Below are 19,036 nucleotides of genomic sequence, written 5' to 3'. Positions count from 1 at the left end.
CCATGTGTCTGCTGCTCTTTACCTTCCAGATGGTAGAAGTCATGGGTTTAGAAGGTGCTGTCTAAAGAACCTTGGTGAGTTCCTGCAGTGCATCTTGTAGGTGGTACTCACTGCTGTCAATGTATGCTAGTGGTGGAGGGAGTGAATGTTTGGGATGTGGTGTCAATCATGTGGGTTGCCTTGTCCTAGATGGTGTGAAGCTTATTAAATGTTGTTGGAGTTGCACTAATCCAGGCATCACTTTCCTGACTTGTGCCATGTAGATGGTGGACAGACTTTGGGGTGTCTGGAGGTGAGTAATGCACCGCACGATTCCTAGCCTCGGATCTGCTCTTGGAGCCATTGTACTTAAATGGCTAGTCCAGTTCAGTGTCTGGTCAATGGTAACCCCAGGATGTTGACAGTGGGACATTCAGTGATGGTAATGCCATTGAATGTCAAGGGATGATGGTTTGATTGTGTCTTGTTGGAGATGGTTATTGCCTGCCACTTTTCTGGTGCATATGTTATTTGCCACTTGTCAGCCCAAGACTTGTACAGGTCTTATTGCATTTGTACATGGACTGCTTCAATATGTTAGGAAATAGTAATTGATACTTGAATTGTGTGTGTTAGGAATAAGGTACTAATTTAATTTGTGTTTCTGTATTTGTGTGCTGAGGTTTAAAAATTCAGTTTAGCTTCATGTTAAACAAAAATGCCTGCAAGTCTATAGGTTTCAGTTTCACTTAAAATTTTGTCTGCATTGTAATTAAGGTTTTATAATGCAAGAACAAGGTAAAATAATCACACTGGAAAGTATGATTTAGTTTTCAGTTTGGAACCAGGTAACTCAGAGGCGAGAAGCATTCCATAGAAAATGCTGGAACTGGCAGGACAATCTAGAGAACAGAAAGCAAGTCCCAAAAACTGAAGGAGAAAGTTCCATAGACCAGAAAGTGGGGACAAAAGAATGTCCCAGGAAAACAGTTGAGTCAAGGGAATAAACAATAGGGATCTGGACAAGGTCATGTTCAATGAAGTTAAATCAAAGAGAAAGGGTTCCAATAAAAAAGACAGCTACATGAATCAGATTTAAAGTCAATTGGTGAGAAGCCGTAAATCCTTTGTGATCATACGTTGATGGCACCTTGATGCAGCCTGTGAAGCAGTGTTCTGTTGGTATGGCTAGGTGCGTGAGAGATTGTGTGGAAGTATGAAGGCACGTGGAGATCCAAGGCAGAGGAATACTAAAGGTAGGGTTGAAACCATGGTTGTGGATCCTTGGTAAAGGCATCCTAGAGAAAGCCTTAGGTGGGGGAGTATTCCAAAGTGTGTTCTTCAAAAGGGAAATTTGGAAACCCTCATGTGAAAGCCAGAGTTCCAGTGAGACTAGTTGGCTCACAGTATAACAAGCATCTGGGGGGGATTTGATGAGAAGTCTGCAGAAGTTGTATTGGGTGGCATCTGTCACTTGGTTTCAGAATGTGGTTTGTCTAACCATAGTTTGCCTATTGGTTTACATGGACTGTGTGCTTACTGAGAACATTAGAGTTTGTAACTGTATATCTGTGAAGGCATACCTGGAGTGAAGGAGTAATGTATTATACATTTTTATTGTTTAATTAATGTTTATTATTTTGTTAAAAGTTCATCAGCAATCTTGTGATTGTTCATCCACGTCTTTAAACAAAAAATATAGGTTAGGATCTATCAAACCAGGTTCCATCCTGGGATTTGACTTGTCTAATAATAACATCAAGTGGGAACATTAGAATTATCTGAAGAGTTGCTAAACATTGTGTAATCATCAGCAACCATTCCCACTTCTGACTTTATGATGAAAGGAAGGTCATTGATAAAGTGGCAGAAGATGCTTGGGCCTAGGACACTACCCTGAGGAATAGCTGCAGTGATGTTCTGGAGCTGAGATGATTGACTTCCAACAATAAATATCATCTTCCTTTATGCCAGGTATGACTCCAACCAGCAGTTAACCACCACCACCCCCCACCGCCATTCCCATTGACTGCAGTTTTTCAAGGCTTCTTAATATCACACTCGGTCAAATGCTGCCTCAGTGTCAAGAGCAGTCACTGTCACCACACCTCTGAAGATGGGCCTATCAATGAAAGTAATCCAGCACCATTGTTTTTTTCTTTTATCTTTGCCAACTTCAGCCTTTTTTCTTTCCATTGTTAAAGGGATGGGGATTTAAATAACTTCAGATTATGACACCTCAACAGATCTAATCTGTCCTTAGAGAGTGTTTACATCTATTCCATAAATTTGTGACACCCACACTGGGTTAAGGCTGTTGAATGTAGTGCTAATTTCAAATGGTCCTACTGAGATTGAGTTCCCCACCTCTGTGATCCATGCCCACTCCCTTCTAGCAAAAATGGGATTTGTCAGAAATGAGGGTAGGACTTCCGCACCTGTTAAAGGTCTAGAGTCATTTTGACTCTGCAAAAGTCCAGCCCTATAAGGTACTGTGTAGAGCTGCTTATTCTACTCCCAAGCCAGACAATCTAACATTACAATAGTATCGATACATTAAACATACTCCATTGTCTCTAAAGAATTTTGGAATGTTGTGAAAGGCAGGCAGGCCCTTCTTTTCTTCAGAAAGTTGATTGCAAATGCCAGGTACAGCGTCATTTGTTTGACCACTTTACTAGCATCCACCCTGAATCACTGAAGAATTCTTAGTGACATCATGCTGCTTCACCTATGAAGAGAAGTAGCTGAAGAAACTTATCTGATCCTGGTGAAGCAAGTGAGATAGTTAACCTTCTTCTGAATCATTTACCTTTCCCTCGTAAAGGTTTGGTGCTTTTTGCAAGTTTCAATGGGAACTTCCCAGATGCATCTTATTAGCCTTTGTTAAATGGGCATGGATAGAAGATCAGTGTATATCCTGTGGAAAATGGCAGAATGAAGCATGGGACAGAGCCCAGCAGAACCAGGGTTGGTCCATTTTTCCAGAGATTTGCTGGGTCTCTATCTTGTCGCCAACTTCAAGAATTTCTAAGCCAAAATGTTTCCTTTGGAAAATGTCCATCACAGTTCTAACCAGGGTGGGAGCTTACTAGCAGTTTTTCTTCCAGTGCATGGAATTAGTCTTTTGCATTACTGGGATCCCTGCATTGCAAACAAAAGGAAGTTCAAATAGCCAAGCAGCTGACCTCCCATGTCACCCAACATTGGCTGTCAACTCAATATTCAGCAAGGGTCATAGCTTGCTCTGATTGGGTTTATCTAGATCAACTCTAAGGCTAGTCCAAAGTCACAGCTTGCATTTCTTTGAACCACTCAGGAACAGCCTCTGCCTAAATAATGTCTCTAAGTGTGCTAGTGGCAAGGAAACCTAATAGGGAAGAAAAGGATTTGGCATTTTAACCTGTTTCACTTAATGTTTTAAATGTATAATTGTTTTCAACAGAGAGCTCTTTGAATAAAAATACTCCTCTAAACTTCCCAATTTAAGAATCATAGAAAAGAAATCATAGAAACCCTACAGTACAGAAAGAGGCCATTCGGCCCATCGAGTCTGCACCGACCACAATCCCACCTAGGCCCTATCCCCAAATCCCTACAGATTTACCCACTAATCCCTCTAACCTACGCATCTCAGGACACTAAGGGCAATTTTTAGCATGGCCAATCAACCTAATCCGCACATCTTTGGACTGTAATGAAGGATTCTTTGGAATGTAATGAAGGATTCCTCATAGCTGTTATTATTCTAACTTGTGTCTGTTCACTCTTGGCAGGGTACAATAACATTGATCTACCTGATTGTAGAGGATGTATTTCAACTCATTTACTACTTTGGCTTCAGTTATTCGTTCTTTACGGGCCTGGCTATTTTTGGCCAAATCTATCTACGCTGGAAGCAGCCAAACAGACGTAGACCTTTCAAGGTAAGGTCTACAAACACTGAAAAAAAATCCACAGTTCAGAAGGTTTATCCAATAAGTAATTCAGTTGTGTAGATCCAAGATATTCCTAATCTTCTTTTGTGCAACACTCACCAATCTTAAAATGGGAATAGGTACAATTGGCCTCTGCTGGATAAGAGAAAAATCATTACCCACTGAGCTCTGCTGGAAAATGTATGTGTCAGCTTTGGATGAGAACAGTATTAGACTTAATAAGAACATAAGAACATAAGAAATAGGAGCAGGAGTAGGCCATCTAGCCCTTCGAGCCTGCCCCGCCATTCAATAAGATCATGGCTGATCTGACGTGGATCAGTACCACTTACCCGCCTGATCCCCATAACCCTTAATTCCCTTACCGATCAGGAATCCATCCATCCGCGCTTTAAACATATTCAGCGAGGTAGCCTCCACCACCTCAGTGGGCAGAGAATTCCAGAGATTCACCACCCTCTGGGAGAAGAAGTTCCTCCTCAACTCTGTCTTAAACCGACCCCCCTTTATTTTGAGGCTGTGTCCTCTAGTTTTAACTTCCTTACTAAGTGGAAAGAATCTCTCCGCCTCCACCCTATCCAGCCCCCGCATTATCTTATAAGTCTCCATAAGATCCCCCCTCATCCTTCTAAACTCCAACGAGTACAAACCCAATCTCCTCAGCCTCTCCTCATAATCCAAACCCCTCATCTCCGGTATCAACCTGGTGAACCTTCTCTGCACTCCCTCCAATGCCAATATATCCTTCCTCATATAAGGGGACCAATACTGCACACAGTATTCCAGCTGCGGCCTCACCAATGCCCTGTACAGGTGCATCAAGACATCCCTGCTTTTATATTCTATCCCCTTCGCAATATAGGCCAACATCCCATTTGCCTTCTTGATCACCTGTTGTACCTGCAGACTGGGCTTTTGCGTCTCATGCACAAGGACCCCCAGGTCCCTTTGCACGGTAGCATGTTTTAATTTGTTTCCATTGAGATAGTAATCCCATTTGTTATTATTTCCTCCAAAGTGTATAACCTCGCATTTCTCAACGTTATACTCCATTTGCCATATCCTCGCCCACTCACTCAGCCTGTCCAAATCTCTCTGCAGATCTTCTCCGTCCTCCACACGACTCACTTTTCCACTTATCTTTGTGTCGTCTGCAAACTTCGTTACCCTACACTCCGTCCCCTCCTCCAGATCATCTATATAAATGGTAAATAGTTGCGGCCCGAGTACCGATCCCTGCGGCACGCCACTAGTTACCTTCCTCCAACCGGAAAAACACCCATTTATTCCGACTCTTTGCTTCCTGTCGGATAGCCAGTCCCCAATCCACTTTAACACACTACCCCCAACTCCGTGTGCCCTAATCTTCTTCAGTAGCCTTTTATGGGGCACCTTATCAAACGCCTTTTGGAAATCCAAAAACACCGCATCCACCGGTTCTCCTCCATCAACCGCCCTAGTCACATCTTCATAAAAATCCAACATGTTCGTCAAGCACGACTTTCCCCTCATGAATCCATGCTGCGTCTGATTGATCGAACCATTTCTATCCAGATGCCCTGCTATCTCCTCTTTAATAATGGATTCCAGCATTTTCCCTACTACAGACGTTAAGCTGACCGGCCTATAGTTACCCGCCTTTTGTCTCCTTCCTTTTTTAAACAGCGGCGTAACATTAGCCGTTTTCCAATCAACCGGCACTACCCCAGAATGCAACGAGTTTTGATAAATAATCACTAACGCATCCACTATTACCTCTGACATTTCTTTCAATACCCTGGGATGCATTCCATCCGGACCCGGGGACTTGTCCACCTTCAGTCCCATTAGTCTACCCAGCACTGCCTCTCTGGTTACATTAATTGTATTAAGTATTTCTCCTGCTGCCAACCCTCTATCGTTAATATTTGGCAAACTATTTGTGTCCTCCACCGTGAAGACCGACACAAAAAACTTATTTAAAGACTCAGCCATATCCTCATTTCCCACTATTAACTCCCCCCTCTCGTCCTCCAAGGGTCCAACATTCACTCTAGCCACTCTATTCCTTTTTATATATTTATAAAAACTTTTACTATCATTTTTTATATTAATTGCTAGCCTAGCTTCATAGTCTATCCTTCCTTTCTTTATCGCTTTCTTAGTCTCTCTTTGTTGTTTCTTAAATTTTTCCCAATCACTTGTTTCTCCACTATTTTTGGCCACTCTGTACGCAGCTGTTTTTATTTTAATACTCTCCTTTATTTCCTTCGTTATCCACGGCTGGTTCTCCCTTTTCTTACAATCCTTGTTTTTTGCTGGAATATATTTTTGCTGAGAACTGAAAAGGATCTCCTTAAAAATCCTCCACTGTTCCTCAGCTATCCTACCTGCCAGCCTGCTCTCCCAGTCTACCTTAGCCAATTCATCCCTCATCCTATCATATTTCCCTCTGTTCAAACAGAGGACACTGGTTTGGGACCAAACTTTCTCCTCTTCCATCTGAATCAGAAATTCGACCATATTGTGGTCACTAGACCCAAGAGGGTCCTTCACAATAAGATCCTTAATTCTACCTACCTCGTTACACAATACCAGATCCAAAATAGCTCGTTCCCTCGTCGGTTCCGTAACATGCTGTTCAAGGAAACTATCCCGACAGCATTCTAAGAACTCTTCCTCCATTCCACCCTTACCGACTTGAGTCTGCCAGTCAATGTGCATGTTGAAGTCCCCCATGATTATTGCCGTTCCGTTTTTACACGCATCCCTTATCTGCTTGTTTATAGCCCTCCCCACCTCAACATTATTATTTGGGGGCCTATATACCACACCTACTAGTGTCTTTCTCCCTCTACTATTCCTCATCTCTACCCATAACGATTCCACGTTTTGTTCCTCAGAGCCTATGTCATCCCTCAGTACTACCCTGATATTATCTCTTATTAATAGCGCGACCCCACCACCTTTTCCTTCCTGTCTATTCTTCCTAAACGCCTGATACCCCTGGATATTCATCTCCCAGTCCTGGTCACCTTTCAGCCACGTTTCTGTAATGGCCACTAGATCGTACCCACTCGTGCTGATTTGCACCATCAACTCATATACCTTGTTCCGAATGCTTCGTGCATTCAGGCAAAGTGTCCTTATTCCAGCTTTTATCTGGACCCGCTTTGATGAGTCGCGAACACCCTCTCCCTCTACTCCCTTATCTAAATTACCGCCTTCATTCACTTGCACCCTCTCCTCTACCATTAATTTTGTAATTCCCCTTACCCCTGCATCCTCCACCTCATCAATTAGTTCCTTGATCCTAGTCAACTCTTCTAGCTCCCCTCCCCCCAACCTATCTAGTTTAAATTCTCCCCAGTAACTTTAGCCAACCTACCGGCCAGGATATTGGTCCCCGTGTGATTCAAGTTCCACCCGTTTTTTGTATACAGATCACCCCTGCCCCTAAAGAGGTCCCAATGGTCCAGGAACCTGAATCCCTGCCCCCTGCACCAGTCCCTCAGCCACACATTCATCTTCCACCCCACTCCATTCCTGCCCTCACCTTCCCGTGGCACAGGCAGTAATCCTGAGATTACTACCTTTGCTTTCCTCTTTCTCAGCTGTCTCCCTAATTCCCTGTACTCCCTTTTCATGACCCCTTCTCCCTTCCTACCCACATCAGCGGTACCAATATGTACTGCTACCTCAGGCTCCTCTCCCTCCCACCTCAGGATTTCCGGGACGCGACTAGCGACATCCTGGATCCCGGCCCCAGGGAGGCAGACCACCATGCGAGAATCCCGCCTACCTCCGCAGAAACGCCTGTCTGTCCCCTTCACCATCGAGTCCCCGATTAATACCGCCTTCCTCCTCTTTTCCTTAGCCCTCTGAGTTACAGGGCTGGACTCCACTGCGGAGACACGGCCACTGCTGCTTCCCCCAGGCGGGCTGTCCCCCCCAGCAGTACTCAAGCAGGAGTACTTGTTGTGCAGGGGCAAATCCACTGGGGTGCTCTCAACCACCCTAGCCTTACCCTTCCTGGCCATCACCCACTTGGCCTCCTCCCGTTGCCCTGGTGTGACCACCTGATGATAGCTCTTGTCTATCACCTCCTCATTCTCCCTCATCAGCCTAAGATCCTCGAGCTGCAGTTCCAGCTCCCTAACACGGTCCCTCAGGAACCGCAGCTCGACACACCCCTCACAGATGTGGATGTCCGGGAGGCCAGATGCCTCCAGGACCTCCCACATCCTACACTGGGAACAACACACTGGTTTCACACTCATACTGGACACTTTATGTCAAGTAAGACAGTGAAAAGTTAATAAGAGTGTAAGGAAACAAAAAAATAAATAATTAATTAAAGTCAGAAAACCCACTCTCTTACCCTCAGCCTGCTCCTGGGAACAAATCCCTGATATTAACAACTGATATTAAACCCAAACAACTGAGATTAAACCTAAACAACTGAGATTAAACCCAAACAACTGATATTAAACCCAGAACAACTGAGATTAAACCCAGAACAACTGATATTAAACCCAAACAACTGAGATTAAACCCAAAACAACTGAGATTAAACCTAAACAACTGATATTAAACCCAAACAACTGATACTAAATCCAAACAACTGATATTAAACCCAAACAACTGATACTAAATCCAAACAACTGATATTAAATCCAAACAACTGATACTAAATCCAAACAACTGATATTAAATCCAAACAACTGAGATTAAACCCAAACAACTGATACTAAATCCAAACAACTGATATTAAATCCAAACAACTGATACTAAATCCAAACAACTGATATTAAATCCAAACAACTGAGATTAAACCCAAACAACTGCGATTAAACCCAAACAACTGATACTAAATCCAAACAACTGATATTAAACCCAAACAACTGATATTAAACCCAAACAACCGATACTAAATCCAAACAACATGTCTACATGCTTTTCCACAGGTGCATCACAGACTTGACTGTGATGCACCTGTGGAAAAGCATGTAGACATTCCTGATCAAGGCTTCTGTCATGGTCAGGATACTGTAGAACCATACCCAAGTAAGGAGTAAATGCCTGGAAAGAGAAGAGGCTAAAATGAAGAGAATTTTGTTGCAAAAATTGGAAGGAGTCAGTGACATTGTAGTAATGTCACTGCATAATCATAAAAGACCCAGACTAATGCTCTATGGACATGGGTTCAAATTCCACCATGGCAGTTGGTGGAGATTAAATTCAATTAATTAATAAAATAATCTAGAAGTGCAAGTTAGCTTTGGTATTGACGACTATGAAACTATTGTGACGTTAGTGTAGCTTTAAGAAGTGTTTTTTTTAATCATGTACTCTGCAGTTGTAAGCAAACTTTTTCAGTTTGTTTTTCTCATTGTTGCCAGGCTGTCTACGAGAGTCTTTTTATTGCTGCTGAAACCGGGGTTTGTTTATTTTTACTGGGATATTTATGACTCTGCATTGTTAGGAGAAAAACTGGTTGGCAGATCAGGTGATGGGAGCTTTTTTTTTCATTTTCAGTTTGCAGTTTTAGTTTTAGAAGGAGCATCAAGCTGAAAAGAAGACTCTCTCTCTCCTTGGTTTTGGAAATTCTGCTGGTTAGCTAAAAGTAAGGTTTTAGCCTTTCTGAAGGGGGGCGTTCAGCTGCTGGTGACTTGACTAGAAAACCTGGTGTTTTGGGGTGTTGTTGTGACTTCAAACTGTTCTGAATCTATCCAGAGAACTGCAGACTTCATCCAAAGGTCTCAATCAATGTCATGTGAGCATTAATCTTTGCTGTGTTACAACTGTGAAAAGGGTCTTTTGTCTACGGGATTGGTTTGATTGGGACACATTAGATATATTTGTTAAGGGTTATAAATTATTGTGGTTGTTTTGATTCTTGTTTGTAACTGATAAGAGTTCTTGCTGATTTTCTTTCTATACATGTTAACTATATTCTTAAATAAACTTTGTTTGATAAAAGCTCCCTAATGGGTCATTTGAAACACACCTGAAATGAAACATATCATGCTTATCCTAGCAAACTTCAAGATGCAAACCTTATGATCCAGGCAGGCGCCATAAAACACTTTGGAGTTTCTGACCTGAACCATAACAGTTGAGGGCTTGTCCAGGATTTAAATCTATATCTCTTGTTTGATTTGGGAATATTGAACTCAAAGACAGTGAGTGGTGAGCATGTTGGTGTTTTCTTTTCAGGAGTTGTATTCAGATTTAAGTAGAGAGTCTCTTGTGGAATAATGGCTCTTTCAGAGGCTAAGATGTCTTTGGAGGTGGAGGAAGTCATGCAAGGTGGTTTACAAAAGGTGACTAAAACAAAGCTTTTGAATTTGGCAAAAATGGTGCAGTTGATATTGCTGATAGTGTAAGGAAAGGGGAGATAATTGTGGCAATAGCTTAGTATTTAAAATTGCCAGAAACACGGTCAGAATCATTGGAAATGGCTAGAATTCAATTACAAATGAAACAGCTTAAAGATGAAAAAGAATTAAAGCAGCTTGAATTCAAAATAAAGGAAAGAGAGAGAATAGCAAAAGCCAAGGAAAGGAACGCAATTGCAGCAGAAAAAGCCGGAGAAAGGGAAGAATAGCAAGCAAAAGAATTGAAATAGTTTGAATTACAACGAGAAAAATAAATGAGACTGCTTGAATTACAGATCAGAGATAAAAAAGAAAGGATAGCCCTAGCAGAACAAAAAGAAAAAGAGAGAGAATTTGAACTTTGGAAACTGGCAATCAAAAGTGAACGTCAGTTAAAATTGGCAGAGGTAAAGGCAAGAGTACAGGTTGAGTATAGTGATGAGGACAGTGAGTAGAAGCAAGAGCTTCATAGTCAAAGGCTTGGTGGGGATCTACTTAAGCATTGCCAAGGTTTGATGAGAAGGATGTAGAAGCCTTTTTATTTCATTTGAGAATGTGGCTACACAAATGAAATGATCACAGACCATGTGGGTATTACTGATTCAAACAAAGTTGGTAGGTAGAGCTAGTGAAGTGTTTGCATCACCATCAAAGGAGGTATCTGGGAATTGTGATGAAGTGAAAGAATCTTTCTTAGGTGCATATGAACTAGTGCCAGAAGTTTACAGACAATGGTTTAGAAATCTAAGGAAAGAACCTGGTCAAACGTATATAGAATTGAAAGAATCAAACAGAGTAATTTTGATAGGTGGATAAGGGCTTTGAAAATAGACCAGATGAAGCTCTCGGAGATATGATTACTTTGGAGGAGTTTAAAAATTCACTTCTTGATGTAGTGAGAGCTCATGTGGAAGAGCAGAGGCTTAAAACTGTGAAGTTAGCCACAGAAATGGCAGATGATTATGAATTAGTTCATAAATCAAAGTTTGGTTTCTGACATCAGTTTCAGCCTGTGAGAGATGGAAACTGGGGAAAAGAGAAATACTCAAGTGGTAAAGGTAAAGGAGATTTTGTAGAATATAATAAAGACAGTGCACCTCAGGTTAAAAAGGAAATCCAGGAGGGTGGAAGAGCAATGAAAAGCCTCAGGTGTTTTCACTGTAATAAATTAGGACATGCAAAGTCGCAGTGTTAGTGGTTTAAGAAAAGCACTGAGAAGGCTGATGTGGTAAAACAGGATAAACTAGTGGGGTTTGTTGAAGTGGTAAAGGAAAGCCCGGTTGAAGTGAAAGGGGTGCAAAAGATGTACAGCCTGGTCAGGTATTGATTGATAAGAAGATGACAGGTCTCTTTAACAAATTTACTTGTGTGGGTAAAGTTTACTCATGTGTACCAGGAGGAATAGGTAAAGAAGTTAAAATTTTAAGAGATACAGGAGCAAGTCATCTTTGATGGTAAGAGATGAGGAGTTGTAGTTTGGAAGGGGTATTGCCAGAAAAGATAGTAAGATGTGGACTTCAGAGTGAGAAGAGTAATGTTCCATTATATAAGGTAAGGTTGGAGAGTCCAGTGAAAAGTGGTGAAGTGGTAGTAGGAGTAATAGAAAAATTGTCTTGTCCAGGAATACAGTTTATTTTGGGTAATAATAAAGCTGGATCACAAGTGGGAGTGATGCCTACTGTGGTTGAAAAGCCAGTGAAGAATCAAACAGCTGAGTTGTTGAAGGACACATATCCTGGGATTTTTCCTGATTGTGTAGTAACAAGGTCACAAAGTCACAGGTTAAGACAAGAGGATAAATCAAAGAGTGAAGATAAGGAAGTTGAAGTTCAATTATCCAGAAACAATTTTTGATCAGATGGTTGGAAAAGAATACCAGGTGGAGGATGAGGTGGATATCTTCAGTTCAGGAAAGTGGCAGAGTTACAACAGAAAGACAAAGAAGTAAAACAGTTGTATCAGAAAGCATACACGGAAGAAGAATCTGAGTGTATACCAGAATGTTATTACCTTAAAAATGATGTCTTAATGAGGAAATTCAGGTGGATGAAAAGTGGGCAGAGGTTCATCAAGTGTTATTGCCGGTAGAGTACAGAAAGGAGGTGTTGCGAGTAGCACATGAGGTACCAGTAGGAGGTCAATTGGGAGTAAGGAAAACTCAAGCTAAAATATGAAAACATTTTTATTGGCCTGGACTGCATAAAGAGAACCATGGTCAAAATGGGTTCAGACACCAAGAAAGACATTCTGCCATGTATCTTTGCCAAAGAGTGTGCAGAATGTGATGTGCAGATCCAAAGCAAACAAAGGGTCAAATTGCTTGACAGAGGAGGAGCTGAGGCCAATGAACAAGAAGGGGAACAGAGATCAAATGACCTTTCTGAATGGCCCAGACTACACACATGTAATGTGTTATCCTTCTGATCCTGTCTAGTTCTGTGAGAACATTACCAGAGCTAATTTATCATTGCAACAACAAACTGAGTTTGGACTTGAAATCAACGCAGGAGTAAAGACTGAAGGAGAATTTTGGAGAGGATGCTTTGTCATGAATGTGATAAAAGGAGTGTTCGATGGTAGAAGACAAGGACTGAAATGGACTATGTTACTGTTATGTTTGCATGTTTTGATTTTGCAAAATGTATGTATATTTATTGTAGAGTACTAGTGGTGTTAAACTGAAAGGGTTTGAAAAATAAAACCATCTCTGAATGTTGATGGTTCATTTTTTTCTTAAGGGGGGAGGTGTGACGTTAGTGTACCTTAAAGAATTTTTTTTTTTAATCATGTACTCACAGTTGTAAGCAATCTTTTTCAGTTTGTTTTTCTCATTGTTGCCGGGATGTCTACAAGAGTCTTTTTATTGCTGCTTAAACAGGGGTTTGTTTATTTTTACTGGAATGTTTATGACTGCATTGTTAGGAAAAAAACTGGTTGGCAAAGCCAGGTGATAGTTTTTTTTTCAGTTCGGAGATGCAGGTTTGAGTTTTAGTTTTAGAAGGGGCATCAAAAGAAGTTTCTCTCTCTCCCTGGTTTTGGAAATTCTGCTGGTTAGCTGAAAGTAAGGTCTTGCCTTTCTGAATGGGGGGAATCAGCTGTTGGCGATTTGCCTAGAGTCCCTGGTGTTTTGGGAAGCTGTTCTGACTTCAAACTGTTCTGAGTCTATCCAGAGAACTGCAGACTTAACCAAAGGTCTCAAGTTCAGTATCACGTGAGCATTAGTCTTTGGTATGTTAAACCTGTGAAAAGAGTCTTTTGTCTATGGGATTGGTTTGATTGGAACACATTAGATATACTTATTAAGGGTTATATATTATAGTGGTTATTTTGTTTCTTGTTTGTAATTGATAAGAGTTCTTGCTAATTTTCTTTCTATAATGTTAACTATAAAAAACGTTTTTTACACAGAGGGTGGTGGGGGCCTGGAATGCGCTGCCAAGTAGGGTGGTGGAGGCAGGCACGCTGACATCGTTTAAGACTTACCTGGATAGTCACATGAGCAGCCTGGGAATGGAGGGATACAAACGATTGGTCTAGTTGGACCAAGGAGGGATACAACCGATTGGTCTAGTTGGACCAAGGAGCGGCACAGGCTTGGAGGGCCGAAGGGCCTGTTTCCTGTGCTGTACTGTTCTTTGTTCTTTATATTATTAAATAAACATTGTTTGATAAAAGAACTTCATCCCACTGCTGCTAGTATTTACCCAACTGCAGGCAGACCTGTTGCCACGCAGCATGTATGACAGCTAATACCATGACCCCAGCCTCACAAAACCCCTCCCACATTATTTACCTGTGGTCTGGTTTGTTTTGCAATCCTGGGACCCAATGAATGGCATTACACTAGGAAGTTCCATGGACCAAAGGGACTTGGTGTGTTTGTCCATAGATTTCTGAAGGTGAAAGGACATGTTAGTAGGATGGTGACATACTTGCCTTTATCAATTGAGGCATAGATTACAAAATCAGGTAAGTCATGTTGGAGTTATATAGAACTTTGATGAGGCCACAGCTAGAGTGCTGTGTGCTGTCCTGGTTGCCACATTATAGGAAAAATGTAATTACACTGGAGGGGGTGCAAAGGAGATTCACCAGGATGCTGCCTGGGATGGAACATTCAGTTTATGAAGAGAGGTTGGACAGGCTTGAGTTGTTTTCATTGGAGCAGAGAAGACTGAGGGGCGACCTGATTGAGGTGTACAACATTATGATGGACATGGAGAGAGTAGATAAGGAGCAGCTGTTCCCTTTAGTTGAAGGGTAAGTCACAAGGGGACATAGGTTCAAGGTGAGGGGCAGGAGGTTTGGGGGGATGTGAGGAAAAACATTTTTACCCAGTGGGTAGTGACAGTCTGGAATGCGCTGCCTGGTAAGGTGGTAGAGGTGAGTTGTCTCACATCCTTTAAAAAGTACTTGGATGAGCACTTGACGTGCCATAACGTTCAAAGCTATGGGCCAAGTGCTAGGAAATAGGATCAGGTGGGAGGTCAGGTGTTTCTCACGTGTCGGTGCAAACTCGATGCACTTTATGATTCGATGACTCCCATTTTTGCTGCAGCATCTACTCCCTCTTGTGACACTACTATATGCCTTCAAGAATTGTATTTTTAATCATGTTCTCTGCAATTATAAGCAGCTTTGGGTTTTTTTCGTTGTGGCACAGTCTGCCACTGATTAGAAGACCTTTTATTGCTGCTTAAATGGTTTAAATGGGGTTTTGTTTATTTTTACTCTCGGCCTAATGCACTTTCAGGGAGTTTACAACCTTTTGAATTGTTGTGGGAAGAATGATTGACAGGTCAGGTGGGACAGTTTTTTTTCTCTGCCAAAAGTGCTTTTACTTTCAGTTTTGGCTGCTGGCAAGTTGGAAGATGTTTAGACTTCAGGCTGAATACAGTGTTCTTCGCTCTCGTGTTTTGGGAAGTTGTTCTGACTTCAAGCTTGTCTGTGTGTATATCAAGAAAGCTGCAGAATCCAACAACAAAATGTGAGCATAAGAGCTTCCTGTGTTAATCCCAAAAAGGGTGTTTGTTTATAGGGCTTGTTTGGTTGAAACAGTGCATTTAGTTGTTAAGGTTTATACAATATCATGGCTGTTTTTGTTTCTTGTTTGTAATCGGTAAAAGTTATTGCTAATTTTCTATGTGTTAACTGTATTCTTAAATAAATAAACTTAAATAAACTTTGTTTGATAAAAGCTCCCTATGGGTCATTTGAATCATACTGGAAGTAAAACATCTCATGCTTACCATAGCCAAATTCAAAGTGCAAAACTTATGATCCAGGCAGACTTCATAAAATATCTTGGAGTTTCTGACCTGAATTATAATAATTTGGGGCTCTTTCAAATCTATATTCCTTGATTGATTGGGATTATTGGACTCAAAGCCAGTGAGTGGTGAGCATATTTGTGTTTTCTTTTCAGGTGTTGTATTCAGATTTAAATAGGGACTGCCTTGGGGAATAATGGCTCTGCCAGAGGCTAAGACGTTCCTGGGGGTGGAAGAAGGCAGAGTGGTTTACAGAAGGTGATTAAAACAAAGCTTTCGGAATTGGCACAAACATTGCAGTTGACATTACCTGATAGTGTAAGGAAGGGGGAGATAATTGTGGCAATAGCTCAGCATTTAAAGTTGCCAGAAACGCAGTCAGAATAATTGGAAATGACTCGAATTCAATTACAAATAAAACAGCTTGAATTTGAACCGAGGTAAAAGAGAAAGTAGTGAAAGCCAAAGAAAGGGAGGCCATTGCAGCAGAAAAAGTCAGAGGAAAGGAAAAACAATAAGCAGAAGAATTGAAACAGTTTGAATTACAAAACAAAAAAGAAATGTGACTGTTTGAATTGCAGGCAAGGGAAGAAGAGAAAAAAAAAGAGGGAGAATTTGAACTTCGGAAACTGGCAATAAAAAGGGAACATCAATTTAAATTGGCAGAGGTAAAGGGAAAGGTATAAGTTGAGAGTAGTGATGAGGACAGTGAGGAAGAGCGAGAGCATCATAGTTAAAGACCTGGTGGAGATCTATTTAAATATGTCCAATCATTGCCATGGTGTGATGAGAAGGATGTAGAAGCCTTTTTCATTTCATTTGAGAAGGTGGCTAAACAGATGAAATGGTCACAGACCATGTGGGTATTACTGATTCAAACTAAGTTGGTAGGTAAAGCTAGTAAGGTGTTTGCATCACCATCAGAGGAGGTATCTGGGGATAATGCTGAGGTAAAAAAAGCCATCTTAATTGCATACGAACTAGTGCCAAAAGCCTACAATCAATGGAAAGAACCTCATCAAAAGTACGTAGACTTTTAAAAGGATCAAACAAAGTAATTTTGATAAGTGGATAATGGCTTTGAAAACAGACCAGACATATGAAAATCTTAGAGAAATTATTATTTTGGAGGAGTTTAAAAATTAACTTCCTGTGGGAGATAATAAAGACAGTGTACCTCAGGTTATAAAGGAAATGCAAGAGGGTGGAAGAGAAATGAAAAGCCTCAGATGTTTTCACTGTAATAAAGTAGGCCACACAAAGTTGGTGGTTTAAGAAAAGCACTGGGAAGACAGATGTGGTAAAATAGGATAAGCCAGTGGGGATTGTTAAAGTGGGAAAGGAAAACCCAGTTGAAGCTAAAGAGATGCAAAAGAATGTACAGCCTGGTCAGGAGTTGATTGAGAAGAAAGTGCCAGATCTCTTCAAAGAATTTACTTGTGTGGGTAAAGGAGGAGTAGGCAAAGAAGTCCACTGAAGAGTGGTGAAGTGATAGTAGAAGTAATAGAAAAAATGCCTTTTCCAGGAATACAGTTTATTTTGGGTAACGATATAGCTGGATCACAGGTGGGAGTGATGCCTACTGTGGTTGAAAAGCCAGTGGAGAAGCAAACAACCGAGTTGTTGAAGGACGCATATCCTGAGATTTTCCTGATTGTATAGTAACAAGGTCACAAAGTCACAAGTTAAGACGAGGAGAAATCAAAGAGTGAGATAATAAAGTTGAAGTTCAATTATCAGAAACAATTTTTGATCAGACGATTGGAAAAGAACAAGGACAGGGGGAGGATGAGGTGGATATTTTCAGTTCGGGAAAGTTGGCAGAGTTACAACAGAAGGACCTAGAAATAAAACAGTTGTATCAGAAAGCCTACAAGGAAGAGGAATCTGAGTGTATACCAGAATGTTATCATCTTAAAAATGATGTTTTAATGAGGAAATGGAGACCTTTACATATTCAAGCGGATGAAAAGTGGGCAGAAGTTCAAGTGGTATTGCTGGTAGGGTATAGAAAGGAAGTGTTGTGGGTAGCACATGAGGTACCAGTAGGAGGTCATTTGGGAGTAAGGAAAACTCAAGCTTAAAAACAAAAACATTTTTATTGGCCTGGACCGCATAAAGAGATGGTTAAATTTTGTCGGTCATGTCACACATATCAAGTGATGGGGAAACCTCAAGCGATGATAAAACCAGCACCCTGAATATCCATTCCAGCATTTGAGGAACCTTGTACTTAACTGATTTCGTATCACCCCTACCTAAAACAAAAAGTGGGCATCAATATCTATTGACTATAATGGATGCATCTACTAGGTTTGCAGAGGCCATTCCATTGCGCAATATTACAGCTGAAAGGATTGTAGAGGAGTTACTTCAATTTTTTACTAGATATGGACTACCCACAGAAATACAATCAGATCAAGGATCAAATTTTACAGCAAAGTTATTCAAGGAGGTTACAGATAGGTTACGAATAAAACAATTTAAATCAACTGTGTACCATTCAGAATCGCAAGGAGCGTTAGAGCGATGGCATCAAACTTTAAAGACAACGTTGAGGGCTTATTGTCAAGGTTATCCAGAGGATTTGAATGAAGGAATTCCATTTGTATTCTTTGCAATTCGGGATGCACCTATTGAGTCAATCAAATTCAGTCCATTTGAATTGGTTTCTGGTCATGAGATAAAGGGACCACTTAAATTGATTAAAAAGAAATTGATTGTCTCAGCATTCTGAGACTATATTATCGGTCTACGTGTCAAACTTTAGGGAAAGGTTGAATAGAGCAGGTGAATTGGCTAGACTACATTTAAAAGTGGCACAGCATGTGATGAAACAGGAAGTAGATAAGAAATCAAAAATTAATAGTTTTGCTAGTGGAGATAAAGTCTTAACATTGCTACTACTATTGGTAGGTGAACCTTTAAAAGTAAGGTTTAGTGGGCATTATCAAATTGAAAGGAAATTGAGTGAGATGAATTATTTGATAAGTACACCAGATAGAAGGAAAACTCAGAGTGTATCATGTGAATGTGCTTAAAAGACATTTTGATAGGGAAGGAAACCAGAAAAAGGGTGTGTTAGGGGTTACAAATTATTGTGAAGAAATGAATCCAGTTGACTCTGAATTTGACCTTCCTCAAATTAAATTGGATAATGAGGAAGTTATCAAAAATTGAGATAAATTATTGAGTTACCTTCCAGAGGAAAATTGAAATGACCTGAAAGAATTATTAATTTCACATGGCTAAGTATGAGGCGGCACGGTAATACAGTGGTTAGCACTGCTGCTTCACGGTGCCAGGGACCCGGGTTCGATTCCCGGCTTGGGTCACTGTGTGGAGTTTGCACATTCTTCCCTTGTTTACGTGGGTTTCCTCCGGATGCTCCAGTTTCCTCCCACATTCTGAAAGACATGCTGGTTAGGTGCATTGTCCTGAACAGGTGTCAGACTATGGCGACTATGTCACAGTAACTTCATTGCAGTGT

General features: G+C 41.0%; 1 protein-coding gene across 1 annotated transcript in view; it reads left to right on the top strand.

Annotated features, from left to right (window-relative positions):
- The window catches only part of LOC144492421 (Y+L amino acid transporter 2-like), a 94,886-nt gene that overhangs the window by 69,152 nt on the left and 6,698 nt on the right, over nucleotides 1-19,036 (top strand). The window contains exon 7 of the mRNA XM_078210429.1: nucleotides 3,756-3,905. Coding sequence (XP_078066555.1) covers nucleotides 3,756-3,905 — 150 coding nt within the window. The remainder of the gene's footprint in view (nucleotides 1-3,755; nucleotides 3,906-19,036) is intronic.

The sequence above is a fragment of the Mustelus asterias genome, chromosome 4 (genome assembly GCF_964213995.1).
Source record: "Mustelus asterias chromosome 4, sMusAst1.hap1.1, whole genome shotgun sequence".
Classification (NCBI taxonomy): Eukaryota; Metazoa; Chordata; class Chondrichthyes; order Carcharhiniformes; family Triakidae; genus Mustelus; species Mustelus asterias.
Note: the sequence above shows the minus strand (reverse complement) of the source record. Positions and strands in the feature narration are given on the sequence as shown.